At 40.7% G+C, this 27,108-nt stretch overlaps 1 protein-coding gene across 1 annotated transcript in view; it reads left to right on the forward strand.

Moving 5' to 3' along the window:
* pdlim5a (PDZ and LIM domain 5a) overlaps window positions 1–4,075 on the forward strand; it is a 57,415-nt gene extending 53,340 nt beyond the window's left edge. Inside the window, exons 11-13 of the mRNA XM_062384830.1 lie at window positions 1,779–1,899; window positions 2,063–2,178; window positions 2,477–4,075. Of these exons, the coding sequence (XP_062240814.1) occupies window positions 1,779–1,899; window positions 2,063–2,178; window positions 2,477–2,566 (327 nt within the window). The 3' untranslated portion in view covers window positions 2,567–4,075. The remainder of the gene's footprint in view (window positions 1–1,778; window positions 1,900–2,062; window positions 2,179–2,476) is intronic.
* The last annotated feature ends 23,033 nt before the right edge of the window (window positions 4,076–27,108 follow it).

The raw sequence follows: 27,108 nt of genomic DNA on the forward strand, positions 1-27,108 counted from the left end.
ACAAACCTGTCCCTCTTAAGAACTTTAGAGTATTTGTGGTGCGTCCTTGTGTTTTTCCACTTTTCATTTATGACACAACTGATCAGCCTTAAAACTCAAAATCAATAATAATATGACATTTATCATGAGAATTATTATGATCAACCGATATGACATCTTTTATCTTTACATGATTTTTGGCCATATTGTCCAGCCCTACTATAAACTTTATGTTACGATGGAATCAGTTTCTCTTCATGACCTCACTTCCTGCCTATACTTATTTTTTTGGTGGGGGGATTTAATTGATACCAAACCTAGATTAATTAAAGATTGGCCAAAAATGTATTTAAAAACTAGTGTATGGTTCAACTGTGAAGATTTGACTGTTTTCATACACTAAGCTCAGGGTTCCTACAGTCATGGAAAACCTGGAAAAGTCATAGAATTTTAAAATGGGGTTTTCCAGGCCTGGAAAAGTCAAGGAAAAAAATAAAATCCCAAAAGTTTTGGAAAAGTCATGGGAATTTGTTATATTCATGTTTTCATGTCTTTCATTTATGCTGAGTTTAAAATAATTCATATGCTTTTAAAGAAAAATGCTCAAAATATAAGCAGGCATACTTGGTTTGTGTCATTTAAGGTATGCTGTATTCCTTGGAATTCTCATTGTTAATTTTGAATAATACATTTTGTCACTTTTTCGCGTATACACAGAGATTTCACAAAATGTTCGATCATGGAAATTTGGTTTAAAGTTATTGAAAAGTCCTGGAAATCCATTGGTCAAAATGTCTATAAACCCTGTAAGCTGATCACCTGGTCGTAGGTCAGTTATGAAATCCCTCGGCCGCGCAGAGTGTCTCTCCTGCTGTGCTGCTGACAGGGTCGTCAGCCTGTTGATTCTGCAGAACACCAGTAGTTTCCTCTTATGCCGTGCATGCTCCTGCTGCATGTACTTTTCAGCAGGTGAACAGAACTTGGCAAACCCCTGAGCTGGGAGCATCGGAGCGGCTAACACAAGTCTGTATTCCAGATGATGTCATGGTTACTGTTTGCAAATCACGCCAAACCGTTTTTTTCGAAAGAGGAACAGCCAATGGGAAAAGTCCAACACTTGCCACTTGCCCAAGTCCGGAATGCAGTAAAGGTTCAGGTGTTAGGAGAATAAGGCTTAGAGGCCCACAGGCTGCTGGTGTCGCTTGAACCCACAGCGTCAGGGAGCTGAGATCTGTGCTCTTGGAGCAGCTCCGACATTCATCCCTCACATGTTCTAACCTCTTTAGCCTTGATCCCTTTCAACCCTCTATTTCTCACACATCTTCAACCAGCTTACGGATTCTTATGCACTTGTTTTCTCACTCCCTCTCCCCTAATCCTCCGTTTCGCTGCGACCCACCAGCCCTCCATTGATCCCCTGTCCTTTCTTGTTCTCACAGTTTGGGTGGGAAAGAAAGCAGAATGTCTATTTTAAGCTGCGTCATGAGGCCCCCGCATGAAAAAAAAAAAAAGAGTCATATTTAAAAGGTCAGACTGTAAGAAAGCTTGTTCATTCCTGACACCTATTAAACAAATAGATTTATCCAATATGATCAAATAGGGATTGATTCATAAAAGCAATAGATAGTTAATTTAATTAGCACAGTAACATGGCTCATGGTTGTCATTGTATCCCCACCATGCTTTCTAGGGAAGTGGATCTAACTTTCCAGAGACTATCACTGAGACACACACACACACAAACACAGAGAGACAAAGTCTGTGTGTGTTGCCTCCAACTTGTTTGTGTTTGTGCTCAGGAGGTGATCAATGCCCTCAAGCAGACGTGGCACGTGCACTGCTTTCAGTGCGCTTGCTGTCAGCAGCCAATCAGAAACAACACCTTCCATCTGGAGGATGGAGAACCGTACTGTGAGCAAGGTGAGCGGTGATGACACTGAACAACGTGCTGATTGGCCACACAGACACGAGTAGACTTCTGTTTTGGATTGACCTGGTGTAAAGTTTCTCTGGTGCCCTTTATGATCCCTGTTTATGAAGAGTACTCATACTTAATTGGGTCTTTTTCTTGTCACTAAAAAAGATTTCTACAATTTGTTCGGGACTGGATGCCATGGCTGTGAGTTTCCCATCGAGGCTGGAGACAAGTTCCTGGAGGCGCTCGGTTTCACCTGGCACGACACCTGCTTTGCTTGTGCTGTAAGTGTGAACCATAGACACACATCATAGTGTATCCTGTATTTGTATGTATATATCCTGACCTCACATTTGTGGGCTAGGCTTAGACAAAAATCTGAAATCATATTTGGGTTTTTATTTATTTTTACCCAGTGATTAATCTATTGTTTCTCTCCTTGGTGGATTTAATGTATAACGACATTTTAACCAAAGTTGTTGCTAAGTGGTGTGTTAGGATGAGAGTCAGGTGTTTTAAAGTATTCCAGACAACTTGACTTGTGTAACCTGTGTGATTGTGTGTTCATGTTGTTTGTTGTAGGTGTGCTGCACCACGCTGGAAGGACAGACCTTCTTCTCCAAGAAAGACAAACCTCTCTGCAAGAAACATGCTCACACGATCAAGATTTAAATCTCAGACTCTTCTCACACTTTTTTGGCTGTGGAACATTTGATAGGTCGAGAGGTTCTTTTACTTTATTGCTTAGTTTGTCCAACAATACAACTCAAGCAATACCCATTCATGCCCAGTGGTGTCTCCTGGTGAGCTATTCAGCAATATAATAATATGTAGAGAAAACACGATTTACATTTGCTTTCATTATCCCTTTGAGACGCAGCAGTGAGGCTCACAGTTTATAATGACTCTTCTCAGTTTCATCCAGTTTTCAATGGAAATACTTCCAGACTCGTTTCCATCTGGAATTTGCGATTCTGTGAAAACCCAGAGTTTGATTTGGACTTTTTTAGTGGCACGACCGTGGTGACTTCATCACATTTTCTGTTCTTATGTGTCAAATAACACGTCACTCATTGTCATTAGACAGTACCAGAGATGTGTGAAGTGATTATATGGAAAAAATGAGAGCAAAGTATATCAGACAACTTTATTCAAAGAAGGCTTTTATTTTTCGGTGTTCATTTTTGTGTAGTTTTAATCAGATTACAGTCTGAGCAGCACCTATGACTAGTTTAAGCTGTTTTTATATAATTTGGGCTGAGTGATGATTAAAGCTGTTGCCTTTGACAAATGCTTAAATTAAACCGTTTTTTATTTTTTAATTAATACTATTTCAATTTTTTTTTTTTTTAAATGAACGTAATGAAGTCATTTTATTTTCAATTTGTTGTGTGAAACCAGTTAACACTGAGAAATCTATCACCTGTTTCAAAACAAAACGTTAACATTTAGTAATATATGGAACAATGAGGCACTTGAGTAAGACAAAGAGAAGGAAAATTGATCTTGATTTTATTGAAGACATAAATATAAATAAATAAGTATATATACAAATCGATAAAATATAAAACCCCTATTTGTATATTAATGTATCTCTCCTTACTATGTTTTCTATTCTGAGTGCCATATAGTTTCATGATTTTTATACAATTTACTTTGTATTATTTTATATATAAATTTTCCAAATTGCATACATTTTTGATTGATTTGGTCCTCTATGTGCCTCACAAAAGAAATAAGCTCTATGTGTCCTGCAGGAGAATGGGTTGTCAAACCTGGATATTATGAGCTATGTATATTTTATTTTACAGACGATATGTATTTAACTGGGTGAAGGGAGTGGATTCTGGTGAAGGGAATAGATGCCAATTAGTTGATCATTTTTTTTATGTCACCTAACCGTCCCAATGTGCTGATTTCACGATATATAACATTTTCATTCTGGCTGAGGGGTTAATACTGTACTGTCTTTCTTGTTTTGTTTTCTACACAGGAGAGCAAATTTTGACAAAACTCTGTAATCTTAATTTCAAATAATTATCATTTAGAAAACTGGGTTTTTACTTTATGGGACGAAGGGAATTAGAACAATGTTCAGTGTTGACTAACTGTGGTTTCAAAGAATAAAAGCTCAGTCTGACCTGTTCAATCGGATCTATGTTCATTTAATAAATGATGTACTTTTAAACCCTATCCGGTGTTTACTTCCTGTATTATCATGGCATAGAGTGCTCTGATATAAGCAGAGTGAAAAGCAGATTTCATCTCTATGTCGAGAAAGGTCAAAAGAGACATGGATAGGAACAAGTTAGAATGAAGGAATGAGTGGTATACGAATATATAAAATGTATGAAGTTGTTTCTTGGGTCAGGTTCACTGTAGAGGACATACTGTCCGTATTTATAAATATTTTCATTTGAAGCCATTTATCATTTCTGTGGATGTTTGCATGATTGGACAAACTGAATATGGATACAACTTTATGTTAGTTTTCACAAGAAAAGGCAACAAACCAAATAGACCCACCCAGCACACACATCATAATTAAATGATAAATCTGGTGTTTCTTAAGTTCAACTCTTCCTCTCCCTGCTTTAGTGATAATGGTATAATGTAATGAATCCAATTTATTTGTCACGATAGAGGCAAGGCTCAGTGCATTCAAAACATTGTAGACAACCTTTAAGAATATGTGTTGTAGCCCATTAGTTATCCCCCATTAGCCTGCTCTATAAAAACTGACCTCAGATAACTTCTGTAAAAGGTGTAATGGAATGTAGCATTTAAGCCAATTCATGCTTCTGCGTCAAAGCTACAACGTAGGTACGGATGTAGCCTACGCATGGGGCAGAGGATTCAAAGTTGTGCGTAGGTTAATGTGAGTCACACCACAATTACACCGTTGAAAAACTGTTGTTGAGTGTCTTCCGATTTTTTCCAGTCTTCTGGTTTCTGGTCCGCTTATTTTATAACTTCTCTGGCGTCTCTGTTTACTTCAGAACAAAGACGAGTGTTACTAAGCAGATCGTGTTGGAGTTGAATAGATGATGAAGAGCAGTTACTTTTACTTAAAGAAAAAAACGACATTGTTCCTTCAACCATTCAAAGATGGCGGCGAGTCTGTTGGACCAGAATCATGAATTGGGCTTTAAACTTCCTGCACTCACTCCAGGATCTTTCTTTCCCTCTCAGGTTTCCAGTGGATGTATTATTCTGTGTATAGAGACAGTGCATTAGGCTTTTTGGGGTTGTTTATTAAATAGTAGATTAGTAGCAGTAAAGGTCCTTAAACCACCCTCTACTGCCTCTCGGTGGCATTAATCACCCCTCATACCCCGGAGCGAGTCACAGCTTTTTCACGTGCATGTGTGACGCCGTGTGCGCGCGCGCGAGGCTGATGCGCGAGAACGAGGCTGAAACTCCAGAATCCGAACTCACCGACTCGGACTCCCATCGCATCGGAAGCCGGAGTCACACCGAGCGTAAGAAACCGAGAGTCAGGGACCGAGAGAGCAGTGTGAGGTGAGTGGAGCTGCGGTGGAGGAGCGTGACACCTAAACACCCACGGTCTTTGCGTGGCGGTGCGTTTCCAAAGTGTGTTTTTTGAAACAGTTCGACTGACTGGTCGCTCCGTTGGTTTTTCTGCGTGTTGACAATCTGCTGCACGTGCGAGGATAGAGCTAAACAACTTTCATGTGACGTAAGGAAAAGTTTCAAGAGAGTTAAGAGTTTGTCTCAAGGTGTCTCTCTCAAGGTGTTAAAGATGTGTATCGGTTATCACACAGACTGAGTAGGATCACCTCATTTATCATCAACCCAGGTCACAAAAAGTTTTTACCGTGCATGTGGACATTTTTTTCTAAAAGTTTTCTAAAGATGACCTTGGCAGTAACGTGGGTCTGACATGTCTCACTGTCCGTGTGAGTGGCCGTGGAAGTGTCTGAACGTGTAAAGGCTACCTGGACCGAACTGCTGTCTTTAATAACGGTCATTATAACATTATTACAGTCTATCTTTAAGTTGAGTTTGAGGTGTACCTTGACGATACAACAGCAGCGACTGCAGATGTGAAACTAGATAAGCTTCATCACCGGTGATTCAACTTTTAATTTTAATGACACACTCAAAGCGGTGAGAAAATGTGACTTTTTAATGAGGCCCCTTCAAAACAATAACTTGATGTTTTCCTGAGTTATAGACACAAACCTTAATAGTCGATTTTGTTATCACCTCAATTATCCCAACTATGATCTGATACGATACCTTTAATGATCCTCCGTAGAGAACATTTACAAGACACTCAACAGCGTAAGGGAAAAATGGAGTAAGAATACAAATAGAACTAGTATATACAATAAAAGTAGAAGTAATAATAATATATAAAAACACACAAGGGTGTTTTTCAGCAGTACAGAGCCTATCTCTGTCCAATTTGTCCAATTATCGTAACATACAGTTAACAAAATGTGAAGTAGTTGTTTCTTGAAATATAGATTCTAGTGATTAGCCCAGCAGCTTATTATGGAAACCTAAAAGTTACTTAATTTTCCGAGCTTTATTAAACTTTTTTTTTTTTTTTCACTGGATTGTGGTAAAATATTTTTCTCTACTTACCAGATAAAGCTGAAAATCCCTCTCTGTAGGGGTTTGGTGTATTAGGGAGAGGGGGGTCTATATTCTAGTAGCTACGACCTACCTTTAAGTTTTGAGACTGTGAGCCCCTTTCTTCAAGGGATGAAAAACTTAAAGTGAACCTCCACACAGCCTCCAGCACCAAATAACCTACAGACCAGTATTCCCCATACACCCCACTTACACACACACACATATGCACACATGCAGGTATGCACGCAGTATTCAACTCTCCATCCGAGTCCAGTAACCAGGTCCAGGTGTTTGTCAGTCTGGGTTATGACAAGAGTATATCTGTGCGTGTGTGTGTGTGTGTGTATGCGTGCACTCGAGCGAGCATGTGTGAATGTATATCCAGATGGCATAAAACTGTGGCTCCAAATCTTACCTCACCTCATCTTAGGGGTCTGGGGGCAGTAACACCAGGGGACCTTGCATTAGAAAAACACTCAGCAAATATGAATGAGAGAAGCAGAGGTCCAGATGTGCGTGAGTGTCGCTGTGTGTGTGTGTGTGTGTGAGTGTGTGTGTGTGTGTACGTGTACTGTTTTCCTTGTCTGTCAATCTGCTAAGTGTGTGCAGTTGTGGAGGCTTCACTGGGAACAGCACTCTTACTTAGGTCAGGAACGCATCGCACAAATCGGAGAAGAGGCCACATTCTCAATTGGCTGTGTAATTGAGTTTCACATAGCAGCTGGAAACAGAACATCTCCCTCATTTTGTTTTCTTAAGTGTGTGTGTGTGTGAGTGCTTGTGTGTGTGTGTGTGTGTGTTAGTGCGAGATCAGCTGAGACACTTAACAGTTTCTTACCTCGTGATGTGAGACGAGGTGTCTGCTCGTGAATGCTGGAAATTCACCTCACATTGCTCAAGCTCAATCTGCACGCTCTGATTAACAATGCACCGATTCACTTTCTCTCACTTCTGATCGGTTTCTGATACTTGAATTTGGATACCTTATTATTATTATTATTATTATAATATTATTATTATTATTATTATTATTATTAGTGTTAGTAGTAGTAGTAGTATTACTTTGTAACTCAGGATAAACTTAGCTGGAAGTTAAAATGAAGTTAAATGTGTAAAATTGTACTCAAAGCAAATCAGTTAAAATCTGAGTAGATGTCACTTTGTAAGATATTTCAAAAGAGTGAAGAGGAGGGTGATGATGCTAATAATATGTGATGTATGGTTTTAGTTAAATAACACCTCTAGGCTACCTGGTGGACTGTATATGCTCCCAGATGAGAACCAAGCAATAAATAAATTCCAGTCGGGCACTTTGAAGCCTCTGCATAACTGATCGTTGATTACAAGTCATTACAAGTTCACAGACACCCCCATAGACTTTGTGCAGCAATATTAAGCTGCATAAATCAAACAGTCCAGCACGTCTCATATAATTAACAGTAGAACAAAGCAACAGGAAATGTGCAGATGCATAAACAACATGCACAGTGCAGCAGCTGCAGCTCAGGCTGTTGGTTTCTGGCCCAAAAATATATCAAGTTAAAAATGTGATATTTCTGGGTATCATCATGAATGTCACATTATTTCTTTTAAGTTTAAAATCTGATTTGTGTTCCTGAGTGGAGGTTGTGGTTTTAACTCAACTCACACTTTCTAAATCTTAGGTGGATCAATCTTGTTTTATAACTCGTCACTATGCTTTTACAATGAATACGCACTATATCCTGATATAGTGACTCTTAATTGCACAAAGTTATATTGCCATATTAATTGACAATGTTCAATTGCCCAGTAGTTGTTCATGCTCTTCACTGCAGTTATTGAAAGCAATCAGTCATTTCACACACATCTGTCAGATCGTCATGGATCTGAATGAGCTCTGTAGTCAGAGTATTTTGGAAATAGGAATGTTCCCAGTGGAATTACCATCACGATCAAATTCCGCTGCGCAATGTGTAGACATGTTTAACAAACACATCTAGTCCAGCACCACAAACAAAAACAACAACACCTCTGGGTCACATGGAAAGTTCTCCTCAGAAGGAAGAATTAGAAAAAAGTTATAAATGATATTTTACCCTGATTTAACGTTTGTCATTAATAGAGGTTTATAATGTTGTTCATGTTCGGTTGCAGCATTAAATCCGCAGCTTCTCCTCTGCTGCCGTTGCTGATTTGACTTTTTTCCCGTGGCAGCATTCTCACACAGTGAACCATAACTTCCTCATGTGACTTTTGTGTTTTACTCTGATGTTGTTGTTGTTGGTATTATGAGGTCACCTGAGGTGGTCCTATTAACCACGAGCAAAACAAAAGTGCTTCAAATACCAATGAATTCCAAAGCAATTTATTTGAACTGTAGGTTAAGTAGATTTCACAGTGTGTCAGCATCAGCACTGGATCAGATTGGTCCCAGCTCTACAGCAAATCTGCCAGAAACAAACTCATTCTGTCCGTCTTACTTAGAAAATGTACTTGAATGTGAATGTACATAACTATAAGTAAGACAGCAGGACAAAGGTTACTAATGAGGGTGAAAACAATTTGCTCTTGTGAACCTGAGGTTGGTTTGCCAGTGTTCAACTTTTTCTCCAGTTTCTTCAACGTGGAGATTTAAATAACCCAACAGAGATAAGAACCTGAAGCCCGAGGCCTTCTCCTCAGTGGTCGCTCTTTTTTAATTACAGTGTCAGTGTGATTTATAGAAACGCTTCAGTATTTATCTTTACCTGAATTCTGAAACAGATATTCTGATAGCTTGAGGAGCGCTGCCACATGCCTTGAAAGTCCGAAGCTTAAGGTGGAGATATCAAACAGCCTTTAAGGGTTTTTCAAAATGAGCATGTTGCACGTGTCCGATAAATCTGTCACATTTATCATCACACAACAAACCCCTGAGTCTGTCCACCTGAAGGAATTGAACAACGAGGGAACTCAAGGGAAAGGAGTTGCTAACCTTGACTTTGGCTTTTCTGGTGTGAGATTCGTTGAAACTGCTTCTCCTGCAGCTCTCCAAATAAACAGTTCGACATAGCAAAAATTGTCTGAAAACAAAAATGTGTAAACGTGTCCAGATTTAGTCCAATTTCTTATCTCAATTAAAATCTTGAAATCTAAAACATCCTTGTCAAGCAGTGGTCAGTTAAATTCCCCTCAGACATCCTTCATCTACAAACTTGCATTTTCTTGAAGACCGATTTTCAGTTTGAACTGACAAAGTGTTGGATTTCATGTTGTCGTGCTTGTTTGCGTCTCTGAAGTCCTTTAATCCCAGAGAGATTGTGGTCGGATATCCTTCTCGATCAGTTTTAAGACAGTTCAGCTTGATTTGGAGTCTATGTAAGTCCTCTGCCGAAAACTCTCTGTAACTCACACTCTGTGAATCCAGATATATTAACGCTCAGGTTGAATACAAACAAAAATCCCATCAGCATCACTCAAGGTGACGTGTGTCTCTCACATGTGTAACTACAGATGTTGTGTTGAAATAGTTGAGATTTGTCCAGTGTAGCTGTGGACAGGTCAATGATTATTGTCTTTCCTCACATTTCTCCCGGGTGGTACCCTTCCTCTCAACGGTGTGGGGTAAACAAAAACCTTTGTATACTTTATCTTGACAAAGGTCTCGCTCAGCTGTTTGAAGCTAACGAAACCAAAGCAAATTATGGCCACTTCCAATAAATCCTTTACACAGACGTCTTTACTAGAAGCATGCTGTGTTCCACTCTGAAGGCCTGTCCTGGTGTTCTTATGACAACAAGTCACTCTCTTGTATAGGTCCCAAAGTCACATATTACAAAAGTGATTGCACAAGCAAGGTCAGAAATGTGTTTGTGTGTGCGTGATCTTTGTTTTGAAACAAATGGATCCCATCAGGTTTGTGTTGTCTGATGCTGGGATGAGTTAAAAACTTGACTTGGGTGGAAATTGATTTACTGCCTCTGCTGCTTTGATATGTTAAAAAAAATAAGTACTCACTGAGAAATGCACACAAACACAAGGCTCTAACACGCATTCTTTTACTGCACGTAACACAAATTACTCACAATAGACGGTTTATCAGGTCTTTCCTTTAGCTTAAAGATAATGATATAGTGTGATGCTCCAATAGCTGAGGTGGTTTTTACACCTGAAAGTCCCCATATGCACCATTTCCTGACACTGTGTTTAAATATGACTTTGATCTACCAAGCCATATATCTGGGAGTCGGACCCGAGTCAATCTTCTTTGGGGTAAACTCTGCTTGTAATGGGAGTGACCAGCGTATAACACATTCATTACAAAACTCCTTGAGTTAAAAGAGAGACGTGGTGCAGAACACGAGCTGCAGAGAGCAGATAACATCTGACAGGAAATTTGCCTACTGGGGTAAAATGCAGCTGTTGGGCTGGAGATGAATGATGAGGAAGACGCTGATAGAGGCAAGCATGGTCTGTCCTGAAGGCTCATGGGAGCTGTTACCTGCACACGGGACACAGTGGGTTTTTGTTTGTAAAGATGTAGCTGGTGAAGTTGGTGTCTCCTGTGGGAGTGTCGGTGAAGTGTGAGTCTCAGTGTCTGATTGTGTTTGCATGTGTGTAACATAGGGTGTATAATGTCTATGCTTATCTCTTCAGAGCCAGATCATCCAGCTCCACAGTCTCATTATCTGAATCTAGAGCTCCATTACACCCCTGCCCCCCCCCCCGCCCCCCCATCGCCGCACTCTATAATTCTCGCAGGGCGCCCAGTTCAGCCGCTCCTCCCTCTTTCTTTCCTGTGAACGATGTGGCATCAGCACCTTCATTGAGAAACAATGCTTGTAATGTTCCAGCCATCAGATTTTTTTTCCCGCCACAGCTCCAGGACTCAGAAGGAGATCACCGTAATCAGCAAATTACTGTGACTAAAGTAAAGCTGCTGGCCGTGTAGCGCTGCACAGAGAGCAGCTTCCAAAGCTGGTGTAAAACATGTTTAAATGATGATATATTAGACTGACTAATAGCTGGAAGAATCAGTTTGGGCCTGTGTCTGCACTGGGGCGGATGTTGAATCGTACTACCAGCCATCTTCTGATCTCATAATTTGGCTGTTTTCTCTCACTGCTCTGTAATTCACACAGGTCGTACAGCTCAGCCACTCCTCTTCGGTTTCTTTTCTTCCTGTTTCTGGCCAACTGCGCCCCCTTGAATGTTCACCTCTGTCATTTTCTTTTGGTGTTTAGTCATTTCTCTGGAACAGTGCACATTTAGATTCCAGTGTATCGCTGGTAAGAACGGCCCTGATAACAGACATAAACAGGTTCCGTCCTGAGGTTGCTCTAGCGCGAGCCGTGAGGCTGTGCTTTATTTTCTTATACTACTCTTCTTGTGTTTGATTTGGCTTGAACCAAACCATAGTAATCACCAGGCCTGTAGCTCAGTGAGTGATGAGTGGGGGGCCGAGGGGAGAGGAAAAAGAAAGAGGTCAGAGGAGAGAAAGATAACCATCTGGATCCACTCTGAGACAATTTCATCCCCTCCTGCTCCTCAAACCCAAGACCCCCAATTTTCACGGTGCCTCCCTTTGAGGTGCCGTTCAGTCAGCGGCAGGAGAAAATATTTGCCTGAGAGCAAGTGTCATTGTTAAGTTGCAGGAAGTACCTTCACCCTTTGGTCTCTCGGTCTAGACATCCCCTCACTTGGCCTGGATCTCCATTTTATTTACTTTTAATGAAAATCTTCTTAATAGACGGCGACGTTGAGCGCCACTTCTCAGTTTTCCTTTTGTATGAACGCAGAAAGAGAGAGGGAGACAGATGGAGAGGAATTGCTTCCCGTTGTAAGGTCTCCAGTTATTAATTTTTCAGAGAATGCCTCGGAGGTGAAAGGTCGGACCGAGTGGCAGAAAACTCTGACTTCCTGTCTCAAAAGACATTTCTTTTTGGCTGCATATGTCAACATTTCAACGTATCCAATGATTAAATGAAAAAAAACCTGACCACCTTTACATTCAGGTGTCTTTGATGTTACACTGACTTGTGTTAGGGCATCTAGTTTGAAGATGTAAACAAGGGGAAGAGATTCGCAGAGAAGCTGGTGACTCACAGCCGGCTGGACTTACTAAATGGGAACGATGGCCAGGAAAAAATTACATTCAAAACTTATTTGCACATTTCTGTGGCATTTATTAGCTTTTTTGACTCTAGCCCTGATTCCCTGTCTGTCTGTCTTTCTTTAACCCAGGGAGTCTTTCCTGACTTGTCCTATCGTCCTCCACACACATGCACTTCGACCTAGAATGATTAATGACTTTTTTATTATTTGTTCCAATCTGTCTTTGGCAAAGGACGGGGTATAATCAAACACAGAGGTTGGTCCTGGTTATTACTTTTCTTTCTTTCTGTCTCTTTGTCAGTCTTTCTCTCCGTCACTTGTCCTTCTCAAAGCTCTCCACTCCCCGCTCACAGACAAGCAGTAGATGTGCGGCTGATGCACTGCTTTGGGTCACATCGCTGATGCCCTCCTTGGCAGAAGCTGCGTCCACATTGCCCGTGCAGACGCCACCTTCTCACGAGACATAAATTCATGATGGGCTCGTCAATGTGTTTTCCAAAGTCATTATTCTGGTGTAATTAAATCCGATCGATACGAAATTAAATTTCCCCCCCATGAGATACGGAATCTGGTGCATGTGAAATCGAATCTGGAGGGGGGCCTGTTTCTACACTTACATATCCAGTGGATTTATACACCATCCATCTGACAAGGCAGTTCCAACGTGAAGCAGGCCTCTGGGAGTCTTTGTGTTGTGTACCGTGCAGCAGTGTAACACTAATTGAATCAGTTCATTGATAGGTGCAGTGGAATACGTTGATCACTGACATCTGCTAGCAAGACAACGATGATGATGATATTTACATTTAGTTTCTTTGGAGACTAGCGATGAGGAGGCCAGTGACAGGAAGTAGGTGGAGGAGAGGAAGAGGTAAAAGTGGCCTGTTACGGATCACATTATGCCAGACACTGTAGCAGCAGGAGGGGGCTGTTGTTTGTAGATTTAATTATGTGGTGCAAAAAAAAAAAAAGACGAGTGCTGACCAGATGCCCAGCGCTGAATCAGCGGGGCCAGATCAGGTCGGTAGCGAGATTCAAAATGACAAAGAAATTTATAGTAATTTGGAGCCCGAGAGGGACCGGATGTCCCTAACAGACCAGAGCAGGACCCGAGCCAACACGACATCAAGCAAATGACCATATATCAGGTTCATATCAGCCTCACACACACTGCCATTAGAAACACTGCCTGTTTGTTATGACCTGACAGAGGAAGCATCACTCAGCAAGAGGTCATTAATGGAAAATATGATCTATTTATCTATGCGCACTATTGTCTGAACTATATTTCCTTTGTTTTTAGAAATGTTCAAGTCTCGCAAGACATTCTTACTGCCCAAACACACACACACACGCACACACACACACACACACACACACACACACACACACCATTCATATTTTTCCATGGGTGCGTGCTTACACACAAACCTGCACCACATGCTCCCCAGTTTTATATTCAATGGGAAATGCTGGGAGCTGTGTTTTAACAAGCCAAAACCTCTGAACCATGTCCACGCAGCTTCCTGTATGGGGGGGAAAAAAATTGATCCCAGCACCCACCTTGTGTCTTACTAAGCAGTAATATACCATGTATGGCAACTTGACTCTTCTTTTTACAACTTATTTTGTGAATTTTCTACTATGTATACAGCAGCATAAGACATATAGAATGGGGCTGGCCATGGAGTAATGGTTGAAAGATAAATTCAGGATTCAAAATATTTAAAGGTCCAGAGTGAAAGATTAAGGTGAAAGGGATCTATCGGCAGAAATTGAATATAAATAATTCTAGTGATGTTTTCACTAGTATGTTTCATCTAAATTGTACAAATCTTTGTTTCTTTATCCTAGATTGGGCCCTTAATATTTAAATACTTCATATTTACATCGGGAACCGGTCCTCTCTGTTGAGGCCGCCATGTTCATTACAGTAGCCCACACTGGACAAACTTAACATCTTTTGAGTTTATATGACAACTGAAGGCTACCAGAGGTTCATTTTTGGAATTGGAGGGGTAGTTGAGGGGTATTCAGCTGCAACATGCAACTTCACCAGTAGATGTTGTTACAATTTACACACTGAACCTTTAATTTAGGTGCTAGGTGGTGTGGTATTATGCAGGTTGAACCAAAAGGAAAACCTGGTACCATTGACCAACATGTAAGGCAGGTCAGCATTCATATTGACATTATATTTGGAATAAAATAAATCAAACTTTACACAGTGTATTTAAAACGTTACATTTTTGTCATAGTGTTTTTGCAAAATTCCAAGTTGGGGGACTTATAGAAGAAAACACTCTATGTTTTAGTTTTAGAGGTGGCTCTGAGAGCAAATACCTCTGCCAAGGCTGATGCCCTATCTGGCCGTACCAAGGCAGAGTTTCCCATTACTTATATAGAATGTGGTGGCCCGCTACTTTCTTATTTGTCCTACCACAGTTTTACAATGAACAAAAACCTCTTGTTATTGTTATAGAGTCTCTAAATTGTTGTTAACTCAGAAAAATCTCAGTGTCAGATTTGAATGGGTTGCTCTTTGGTCCATGTTTCTCCCCTACACAACATTTTATGGAAATGGTTGCTGTAGTTTTTGCATAATCCTGCTTAATAACAAACAATGACCATGAAAACATAGCCTCCTTGAGATAATAACAGAGATTCATGTTATTCATAAATAACTTTTACAGTTTAGTTGTGCCACAGTGAACAGAACACGATTTTCTCTCGACAGTATTCAGCTAATTCAATTATTTTGGGGAAAAACACTGAGCAGGTGTTTTGATAGATGCTAGTGTTACATTGCACTTTGTTGTTCAATTTTACTTTACAAAAAAAATCTCATGACTCCCACATTTAATTTGTATAAGTGGATGATAGTAAAATAAAAAAAAAAGTATTTAATAGAAGTAACATATTCTCTGCTTTTTGAATCACTGTACAGCTGCCAGGTAGTTTAGTTATAACGGCAGCAGAGGTCAACAGAGTAGGTTTGTTTAATTCACTGTTTGGATTATGTTCTGACATATTTCAGATTCCATTAAGCCAAATCTTAACATCTGAATTTGTCACAACATTGTAAAACACGGCACCGCTTCTTTTTGGAAGCTTACTGACTATCAAGGCCAAATCATTCTGTGTTTATTCTCTAAACCTTGTTCCTTCAGATCCCCTCTTCAAACGTCACCGCTGCACTGAGGGATTAACAGTAATGATAGCCGTGCAGGGTGTTTTCTCCTGCCTGTGTGCTTGTGAGTGCAAATTCTCCTCCGAGGCATCTGTTGCAGGTTTTAGGCACATGTTGTAGGATTAAGGAATTAGCCATAACAAATAATCTCACACACACACACACACACACACACACACACAGTGGTCTGCATACACTCAAGTGACGACATAAAAACCCACCGTTAGAATTGTACATATCCATACATGTTTGTCCAGCGTTTGAATCTTCAGCTAAAGGCTTCCACGTCTTTGTTTAACTCTGTTAATTTGCATAAGTAAACAGATCTATAAAAAGATGTAGTAAAGATAATAGTAACATAATCTCATAGTTATAGGTCAGGGGAAGCCGAGTTGTCAGAGACTCCCTTTCTCTGGAAAGGAAACACTGAGTTTTCCAGTATTGCCCCTGGGTTCAGGTTCTAGCTAATCAACGGTGCACACAGCCGTGACTGTTCTGTTCCAGGGGACTGGAGATGGAGGGAGGGTTGTGGGGGGGGGGGGGGGTAGACAGGATGAGGGTCCTGCCTGAAATAAGGGCACAAGGAGTGGAAGGAGGGAGGGAGAGCATGTGGTTGTGTGATTTGAGGTGCGCCTTCATTTGCCTTAACTGTCTTTTTGACTGTGCAAAATCTCAGATCCGTGTTTTCTTTAATGCGTACGTGCTATTCTACGTGTGGATGAACACATTGTGTCAGTGGTACCACGTTACTTAATAGTGGAGAGTTAAGTGACTTGTGTTTTTGAGGCTGAGCTATAATCACTATCAGATGTCTGGGTGGAGGAGAGGGACAGGGGGAATGTGTGTGTGTGTGTGTGTGTGTGAGTGAGTGCTCAAGGTATTACTTACGTTGTGGGGACCTAAATGTGGTACACAGTCGCATTGTTGGGACTTGTCCTCTTAACAGGGACAAAAAGCAAGTCCCCAGGTTTAGGTTTGTATGATGGTTATGGTTTGGCAAGTAGGAGTTATGGTTAAGGTAATAGTATAAGTCAATGTTTCCTCTGTGTGTGTGTGTGTGTGTGTGTGTGTGTGTCGGTGTGTGTAAATGAGAAGGAAGAAAGGAAGTATAGTAAAAAGACAGACTGACAAAGAAAGATGGGAGTAAAAAAGAAGACAAAGAAAGATCCGGCTGCTTCAAATGCTTCATCAGTCAAACGTATGGGATTATTTAGGTGCCCCCTCTCCACTTAGAAAGACATATTTTCATTCCTGCACTTGAGAAAATAGATTTTGACTTGGTGCGGTTGACGCTTCGGTGCCCAGGCCCAAGTACGTCAGGCTGATGAAAAAGGAACATGCATTATTTCCAAGCCAAGCTGTCGTAAGGTCTTTTGTTCTGCAGCATCTTTCTCAGTTTCCTTTGGTGCGTGGCCCCCTCACTGTGTATCCTGTGAAAAGAAGCTGAACCCTCTTTGTAACTCCACCGCTGATTGGCAACTCCTGCCTGAATCTCCGAACCTGTGGGTGGCATGTTTAGTTTCTCTGTGTATAAAGGTGTGTTTCAGCAATTGAGTGTGCACGGCTCTACTACTATTTCGCCGAGGCCACGTCCTAATCATTGTCAGATGGTGGACACAGCTCTTGCGTCTGGAGCCATTTACGAGGCCTGCGGCCGCCTGTGGTTGGACGGGGTGAGGTGGGGTGGGGTGGGGGTGAATCCGTCCAACGAGGCTGTCCTTTGTTGTCTGAGAACGTGTGAGATGGAAAGTAGGGAGCACATTATGGAGATTCAGCGGTCATCCGGCAAATTTTACAGGACTAACTAATGTTTTATTGAGGTGTTATTTTAAATTGTTTGTGCTGGGTTATAAAAAATGCTGCATATTTTAATAGTTGAGTGCAGGCCAGGATAAGATGGCTCAGATTGGGGAGACCTTTTCACACTTTGGACTTAGTGTTTTTCCAAGTTTTAAAGAATGCGTCACTGTAGGAAATTCAACCAAGGCGTGGTATAATAATAATAATAGTAATAATGACAATAATAATTTATTTTTCGACAGCCCCTTAAGGCGGCACCAAAAAACAAACTTATTTTCCCCCTGGGACCCGAGTGTGATCTATCCGTCCTTTTTGTTAATCGATATCAGATCATTCAGATGAAGATACATTTTCAGAGAATAGTTTAAACACCGATCTGATATAAACGCGATTGGCAGATTCATATGGCTCAGAATGAAGTTGACCAATTTGGGAGGGCAGAGTAGAAATTCTGGAGGGTATTGCCCACTCCTGCCCACTTCTAGATCCGATCCGATTTTAGTGTTTGTAATTACTGTGTTAACATATTGCATTTATAAAGAAGTTCATGAGCAAAATGTCCTGATGCTGAAGGTGGTGAAACAATGATTGTTTTAAAAGATTGACTACAGAAGTCCATGTTTGCTGTTTAGAGTTATACAAACATTTCATAATTTTTTTTTAAACTTCCAGGGAGCGTGAAGAGTAACACATCTCTGGGTCTTGCTGTTATTTGCACTACCTTGTTTTTCTTCAGATTTGTTTTCACTCACTTCTGGAAACCCCTTCAAAGCTCAATTTGCGCTCTACTTGCACCTTAAAATGTTTGTGCTGGATTATCATCTCATTTTTAAATGGCTTCTTACCACTTGAGCAGAATCTGATGTGGTTTGTGGTTTGGTTTAAAAGGTTTGTCTTGTCCAACAACCAGCGATGACTCACTGCTCCCAAAATAAAACGTATAATGTTTATTATGACAAAATCAACAATTTAATTCATCAAGCAGTTTATGAGCAAAATTTTCCCAAATGTGTAGTAATGAAAATTGACATGCCGGTTTCCAAGTGCAAACAGCTTGACTCACGACTTGTCGGCGTGAGGTAAAAGTCAGAAATCTGGTTGGAACGTGGTTCGGTGTTTTAGAAAGAAAAGGAGATTTTTGGTTTCCGCGATCATCTCCAGTTCAAACTTGGCTCGTGAGGTTGTGGAATATTTTTGCTTTGCCGGTGATGTTATTGCTCCAAAACTGTAAATGTTTTGGTGCCAGGATCTTGACTCGGCTACATGTGTTGTTTGACATCTTGTCAGTTTTACAAACTGGAAAGAAAAAATGTTTAAGAAATGAGGCACAAGCTCCTAAAACTGTGAAACATTAATTTTGACTAAACATCGTATTCTTTTTTAAGATTTAATAAGCTCCGACAAATGTGAGGGCCCCTGATGGGCGAGCTGCAGGCTCAACAGAGGTAGGTGAAGGATGTCAAATAAAATAAAAATGAATATTCAACGTGCAGCTGGTAAAACATTGAATGCTTCAAAAGACTGACCAAAATAGTCCATGTTTAAAAAACCCACACTGTGGAGAGTTGTTGAGACATTTCCATCATCTTTCCGAGAAACATAAAGACTTATGTATTTTTTGGTAGGTTTCTGCATTTTACAGTTAGTTGCACTATGTTGTTTTTCTTCAGTTTTTTCTTTGTTCATTTCGGGAATCCATCACCAAACAGTGCTCTACTCAAACCGCAATTTTTTTTTTCATTCTGTAATTCATTTCCACGTCCTCCTTGTACACTCTGAAATCCTCCCAACCCTGTATCGGTGAAGTTGTTTTCCACTGTTCACATCTCGATTGGCAGGGATTCATCTGTGCCATGCTGATCTCTGTAGCTAATTCCAAACCTCTTCCTGACCCTTTGAAAACGCATGTAATTAAGCAATGAAAACTAGTTTGAGCTGTGCCCTAGCCAGGCCATCTGCTGCAGGAAATTAAGGATAATCTGGAGGCTGTGGACGCTCTTTGTTGCCACAAGGCGTTCTCAAGGTGAAGCGGCTCTGCTTCAAGATTGGTTTTCATCCCGTATGAATTAGTTTTGCGTGTTTCTCTCCTGGCCGTGCCCTCCTCCTTACCCCTCAGTGTGTTTCTGTTGTCTACTTCTTTTATTCGTCCAGCACTCTACTCATAAATTGTCTATCCAAGAAGGAATGGTGTTTCTTACTGACAAGTAGTATTTAGAATCGTCCCTTACAAAGCAATGTCAGCACAGCAGCACATGATTCTACTTGACTGTAGGTATTACCCTTGCCAAGGAGGCTATGTTGTATCTATGTGTTTTTCTGGTAGTTAGCTGCTTTACACAAAAACTGCCGGATTGTTTACCATGATACTCAGTGGAAGGATGTGTTATGGATAGGGAAAGAACCCATTAACTTTTGGTACAGGTAGATAGGGGTCAGATAGGGGGCTGATCCAGGATCTTTTTTTTTGGCGGAGGATATTGTTCAATTAAGTTTCAGTGATTTAAACTACACTATAATATTGTGTTAGTGATGTGCTCTATGCCTGATTCTGTGATGTTGCTGTGCAAATCATGTTTATATATATTTTTCCTATGATTAGAATCAAGGCTCTTTCATATCCGGGGATTTTTCAATTAGCAGGGGAATGCATAGGAAATGTGCTTAATCCATAAAGTAAACCCTGAATCCTGGACATGTCCCCCTGATCAAATTCACTCGAGCTGCTTTTTACAGAATGAATGCAGTAGCAAACTGTGACTTTAAGTTTAAATATATAAAAAGATTAGTTTTTCCTTAATTCAAGTTCTTTGTGTTTGGTTGTAATTATTTTTTCTTTCAAATAGAAAATGGATTCATCTTTGACCCAAACCCTACCGGTCCAGCATGATTCAATAAAAACAGACCTGTGGTTTCTGCGAAATCCTGCTGATAAAAAAACAAATAGCACTGAACACATTGGAAGAGGTAACCATGAAGATGTAAAATGGTAAAATGGTATGTTTCCGGTTGTATACACAATGTACCAAGAGCAGGGGTTTACTATCACCCAACCCCCAAAAAAATTAGATATGTTTCACATTCTACTGGCAATAATCACACCATTGTATGTACTGTAGGATTCACAGTATTGATCATGCTAAAGCAATTATAATTTCCCCCTTTTTTTGTTTTTGTTGTGCCATTATTTGTAAAACCAGATACTTCCCTTGTCTCATATGTGCTCTCCTCCTCCACATTCGTAGGGAGATAAAGTCAAACTGGGAGAGGCTAAGCCCCACATAAATGTTCCTGTAAAGGAGCAATGGGTTGGTTTACCATCACCAGTTTGGTAATGGGAAGCAAAGAAGCTAAATCTTTACTGTTGTTGTTCATCAGTGTTGAATTTGAATGTTAATTATCAAATTAGGTAAAATTGACATACTTGGATTCCTTCTCCTGACATAACGTCTGCTTGTGACTCAAAGAAGACAAGCTGAACTTCCTCGATTGAAGTTCACCAGCGGATTCGATTTTGGGGCTGGAAAACATTTCAAGTTTCTCATTGATTTGAGACACGAGAGCATGATTCCCCAGATCTACTCAGGAGGAGCATGTGATTTCACAGTGGCTCTGTTTTGCTCGGGTGTTGAGTCCCTGCGTGCTTGTTGTTTTGGTATAATAGAAGAAGAGACTAGAAAAAGGAGGAGTGATGTCGGACGACTGACTGGTTCACGTGTGTCAGGTTTCAGCTCTTTTGATCGTTCAAACATGTGAGTCCATCCATCAGCCGGCCTCTGTGCAAGTGATCACCCTGCGTCACAGCTCATTAAGGAACTACAGAGCAACACCCATTTAGGCTTCCCTCCTATCAACACTACTGCTGTTTTATTTTAGAATCCATCCACTTTGCTACGGATACGTCTGGTGTCTAGTACACAGAGAAGTTTTGAAACGTTGCTGCTGTTGAAGTTCGAACACTTCTAGACCGGATGGGAAGTAACTGAGATATTTAACATTGAGGTGGACACTCAATGCCGCTTGCTGATTGGGTCTTTTTGAAGACGAAACATTTGCCGATGCATTAGGCTCCTATCACATGACCAGCATTAGCCTACCAGTGTAGAACACAACATGGACAATTAACAACAAGCCTGACTGACTATGTTGTCTTTGCTAACAGCTGTTGTCAATTCAATTCTGCGTTTTAACGTGATACAACCGAGAGCTATCTGCGACAATTCCTGTTTACTCTGCCAAACACTCCTTCCCAGTACACGTGCATTACCCAGTATATGTAATGGGTCACATGATATGCGTTTTCAGTTGGAATGGACAGTAAACTGATACTAACCCACAATGCTTGTTTGGACAGAACTCGTTTCTTGGTAGTGTTATGGATGTAGCCTTTGAATCCAAGATATATACTTATTTCTATATGTACGCAAGAAGTCTGTGATATTGTATTTTTTGTCAGGTCATTTTTGCAACAGTGCAACAACTGACCACTGTGTTCCAGTCACATTAACCTGTTTAACTACACAACTTCATTTTGCACATGGCACATTTCAACCTTGCGGCGTTGAGGTGAAAAAAGGTTTCCAGAGCAAACGGGCGGAAAAAAGATTTGGAAATCTGGCCGGTGAAATAGATTTGTTCCTTGTTTTGAGTCGGCAGGTAGAGAGGGCACAAAGTGAGAGGTCTGTGGAGCCAGTAATGAGTCATATCCTTCAAACTGCTGCTCTCCATCTCAGACACCTCGTAAAGTTCACACTGCTGTGGGCATCGCACACACACATACAGTTTGTGCACACGCAGACACACAACTCTAAACTGTTCATGACTCCTTACTGTACTTCACACGTTTGGGTGGGGGGTTTGGGGAAACACATCACGTCAGTCACCGACGATGTTGTCTGGCAGGTGCAGCCGGCAGGGGTGGTCTGCGGACGCCTCCAATTTGAATGACGGGATGCACGTTCCCTGAGTCCCTTCTGCTCCCTGTCATCATATCATCATATAACAAAATAAAATGTGGATATTTTCAGAGGCAACATCTAGACAGACAGGATGTATGAGAAGTGTAGACGTTGGACCAAATGTTAAGACAGGCATTCAATCAAAAAGTTGCATTTTGAAAAAGTTTCTTTTTTTTAAATAGATTTCATCCTTCGTTTGTTCTGGCAACACACTGTCAGCTTTGTGTAAAGGGGACGAGTTCAGCTGAGGTCAGGCTACTTGCAAGATACAGTATGTTTGTCTGGATTTCATTGGAGTTGGCAGGAGTTTACCTCAGGGAATTATAGCTCCCCGTCTTGTTGTGCTAGTGTTGACTAGGTTCATGGTAGAAAGACCCTGAGAATGTTTTTCATGAAAGAATTAAAAAATATATATCGTTGACACACTATTGCACTTAGCATAACCCTTTGAATTATGAATTAAACTGAGTGTGTGTGTGTGTGTGTGTGCGCGTGCAAACAAGGTGACATTTTAATTTGACATGCAAGTGAAATGAAGCCTGTCTGTGTGTGAGATGGCTTTTCCAGCTGGAGAAAACATACTGCGCGTCTTGTTACAAATGATTATAGTGTCAGTCTCTGCCTCACTGCGCTCGCTCAATATCTCTCTCCCTCCCTCTCTCACCCCTCCTCCCCTCTCTCTCTCTCTCTCTGGGTCCTCTTCAACACATATCCGTTTCAACAAGAATAACAATTAATGGTTTTGTGTAAAACCATGTAGGGAGAATACAACAATCAAGCAGTCATTCATTAAATGTAACTCCTGCATGTGAATGCCCAACACTTCCCAGATCTGGATTTATATTCGCATCTGCCCCAAATTCTGCCAATTGCTGACACTCGTAAATGTCAGTCCCCTGAACATTTTAGATTCATACCCATGAATTATTCCCTACAGATTAAAAGGAAAATGTTGAAAAACAACCAATCTCAAAAAAGTGGGATCTGATCAGGTCCACACCATTACAGGAAGAGTTCTTTCCCGACCTATATCGCATCCTTTCACAAGGGTTCGTGGTAATCCATCAGTTAGATTTAACATAATCCGGCAAACTAACGGAGACATAAACAGAGACATAAATATAACCTGTTTGGCTGAGGTCAAATAAAAAGAGGGTGCCGATCTATGATCTTTACTTTGCGTGAGTCTAGTTTTATTGAGGTCTGAATCAATGCTGTGTTATTGTCACGAACAGAGTCGACACGGGTTTCGCATTAGAATACCTGGACACTGGGCATCAGGCATAGTGCCAGGCAGACAGACAGGTTTTAATATATTTTCTGGTATGTTTGTGTGTGTGAGAGAGAAGAGAGAGCAGCTAACAGAAGTGCCTCAGAGCAGTAATGTGTTAGTGCAGGGTAAAAGGCCAGCCTTGCTGAGTGATTGCCACATTACCCATAAGTATGAATAAATCTTCTGTTCAGACATTTGGCTATTTACAGACTCACATGAATTTGATCATGTGTTTTCTTTTTAATGGTTTTCTAGGATTTGCTGAAACCTCTATGGCACCACTGTTTTATAGGATAGCTGGTGGAGGGTGGGTGGTATGTCGGTCTCATAGATGGGCCCGAGATCAGAATGTGCTTCATGACACATTTCGTTTTGGACAGTTATTGATTGTAAATGCAGCCGCACAGAACTTGAGTGCATGTGAAAGTGTTTATTTTGCAGAGTTTTCTTTCCACCATATACAAAATTTATTTCAGCGGGAGAATTAGATTAATCTCTTCCCAGACATGAGCAGAGAGTCTGTGTAGCTCTGGAGCTGAAGAATTCTGTAGAGCGGGTGTGGTGCTCCCGCCCAGGAAACATAAATCACCACAAATACCAGAACCACTGAAAATAGGTGGATTCTAGACAATTTACTGAGTTTTACCTTTGGACATTGACTGTGTGTGATTGGTATTTATGTCAAATAAATTGGTTGGTTACGATTCCTATAGTTGAGAGTAAAAGAAAATTCTGATACCAATATATTGCCCTCATCTAAAAAACAAAAAAAATGTATTCCTGAGACAATCTATGCCATCCCGGCTCTGAGGCTGTCCCAGAGACAGTGGTGTGTGTGTAAGCATACGTTTCTTAACAAGTTTCTCTGGTGGTTCTGCAGCATTCAATTATATGTGGAATCATTTTATTGAACAGTTAAATCTAAGCATTATTTTACTTCTCTTACCTTATTCATGCTTGAACCTTCTCTTGACTTCTGCCATGCTTTGATTGATCTTTTTTAGATCTGCGTTCCATTTAATACGCCTGGTTGGATCTTCCCTTCGTTGTTATCTGTTCAGCTCCTGGGTGCGACCTTGGTTGCTCTGGTTACTTCTGATGATAATGGGTCACATCTTAAATCCTATGATAATCGTGGACTCTGGTATCTTCATTCTGAACTTGTATCGTGTTCAGACTCTAACTGAGAAAGAGCGGCCTAATGAACAACACAAAGAATACGAACGTGATCTAAAACTGAAGTCCTTAAAGTAGTCATGTTATCTGAGTTTCAATGAGTAAAATTAAAAATGACTGCTTTTCTTAAAGCACATACTCAATTCAGATATATGTGTATCTATGTGTGTCTGGATGTGTTTGTGTAACCATGAACACACTTGTTTGTCTTGCGGATTTGTGTGACTGCCAAAGAGAACGAGCTGACGATACACTGTTTTCAAAATCTATCACTCTCACATCTGTGCTCTCCAAACACTCCATGTTCCACATAGATAAGAATAAGTGTGTTACAACAAAACACATGCAAATAAAGGACGCGTGCTTGTGAGAGAAAAATGTTTCTGTGTCTGGCTCCTTATTCGTGTGTCTACACCTCCGGCTGCTTCTTTTCTCCAGTCATCCTACCTGTCACTGTTTTCATTGGCTATTGTGAGGCAGAGAGTAAAATGACAGTTTGCAGGAACTCGGTGAAAGAAGGGATTTAGGCAGTAATCCGCCTCACTGATCCTCTGTAGAAACAACCAACTGTCTGGCACACCGCCTGGCTCTCGCCACGACACGCCTGCCTTTGATACCTGATGGCCAGTCTGTAAACTGACACTCTCAGTGACATTTTCTACTTCCTGTATACTTCAGTTCAGATCTGAGGTAGATGGAAGCCCTTTCCTTCAGTTGGTAAAACGACTGGTCATTGGCTCTAAGGCGAGTTGAGGTGTGGGGGACAGAAGTTATGCCCACTGCAACAATCATGTTCTTATCTCTCCAAACCAGCGACAGCCAGTGGCTGGAGGAATTATGATTTTGGGTTGTGCCTCCATTCCATTCTTGTTAACTTGATATTACTGGAATGCCTTGAACCAATTTCTTCAAAATTGGTAAAACATTCAGTTAGACTTAGTAATGAAATTATACGATTTTGGTGTTCAAAGATCAAGATCGCTGTGACCTAAACATAAAACACAACATTTCTCTTGTGAATGATATGTGTCAGGAATACCCCCAAACATCCAAGTCCTCACTTAGACTCACGGGTGAATTGATTACATTTTGTTGGGGTCAAAGTTCAAGGTCACTGCGACCTTTCAAAACACGTCTTTGGTCTTTTGAACGCAACATCTCAGGAAGATTTTTCAATAAATTCTTCAAATTTAGTACAAATATTCACCAAACCTGGTTGGCGGAGGCAACTGAAGGGCATAAATTGTGGTTCATATTTACTTTAGTTTTTCTCCTCATGTTTTTATTTAACACGTATGTCAATTGCTATAACTGCTGTTATCTGTTAGAATATACTTGTTATGCATGGGTTAATTTTCCCCGACAAATTTGAGGTCAGGTCAGATAGGATTATTTTGTTTGTGAACATTTTGCATTAAAACAAAGACTAACATGCACTTATCCATGAGACAGGAGCTGATCAGTTTCTGTTGTCGAACATCTGCAAACATCAGCTACAGTTTTTATCATCTCCAAACTGATTGTAACTTTTCCCCTAAGTTGATAATGAGAGTTAGTTCAGGTCAGCCTGTTTCTAATCATCGCTGTCTGTCTGTGCCGCCAAAAAGACGAGCTGGAGTAATTCATCTTATTCTGTGTATCTTCCCTTCCTCTTGAATGCAAGCCCAGGCCTGGTGTATATATTTTTCTGCAACAACTATGATTCTCATTCATTAACCTCTGTCTAAACTTACATTTTTCTAAAAGTGTGATATTTTTAAAGGCATGTCTCAGTGTACATTTCATTATAAAATGGATAAGGCTTGTGTCCTGTCATGACCATTGAAGCACAGAGAGCTTTGGTCCTGAGGGCTGTGTTTCACTGGAGCTGTGTGTGAGCTAAAAGACGCATTATCCAGCAATTACCAAATTGCATGTCATTTTCTTTGTCAGGAGCTGAATGGCTCCATTATTTGAGTAAATGCAATAATTTTGATTTATTTTTCCACTGGTTGTGGTTTGAGAGATGTATAAAAGTTTGTAGAGCTTTGATTTATGGAAAATCTGGCCTGTTTAACACCCGATATGAATTGACCTCTTTGTCTATTGGTGGCGCTGACTATGGGGGATAATACGTGTAGAAAGACCACAGACAGACAGA

This window comes from Platichthys flesus, chromosome 3 (genome assembly GCF_949316205.1).
Source record: "Platichthys flesus chromosome 3, fPlaFle2.1, whole genome shotgun sequence".
Classification (NCBI taxonomy): domain Eukaryota; kingdom Metazoa; phylum Chordata; class Actinopteri; order Pleuronectiformes; family Pleuronectidae; genus Platichthys; species Platichthys flesus.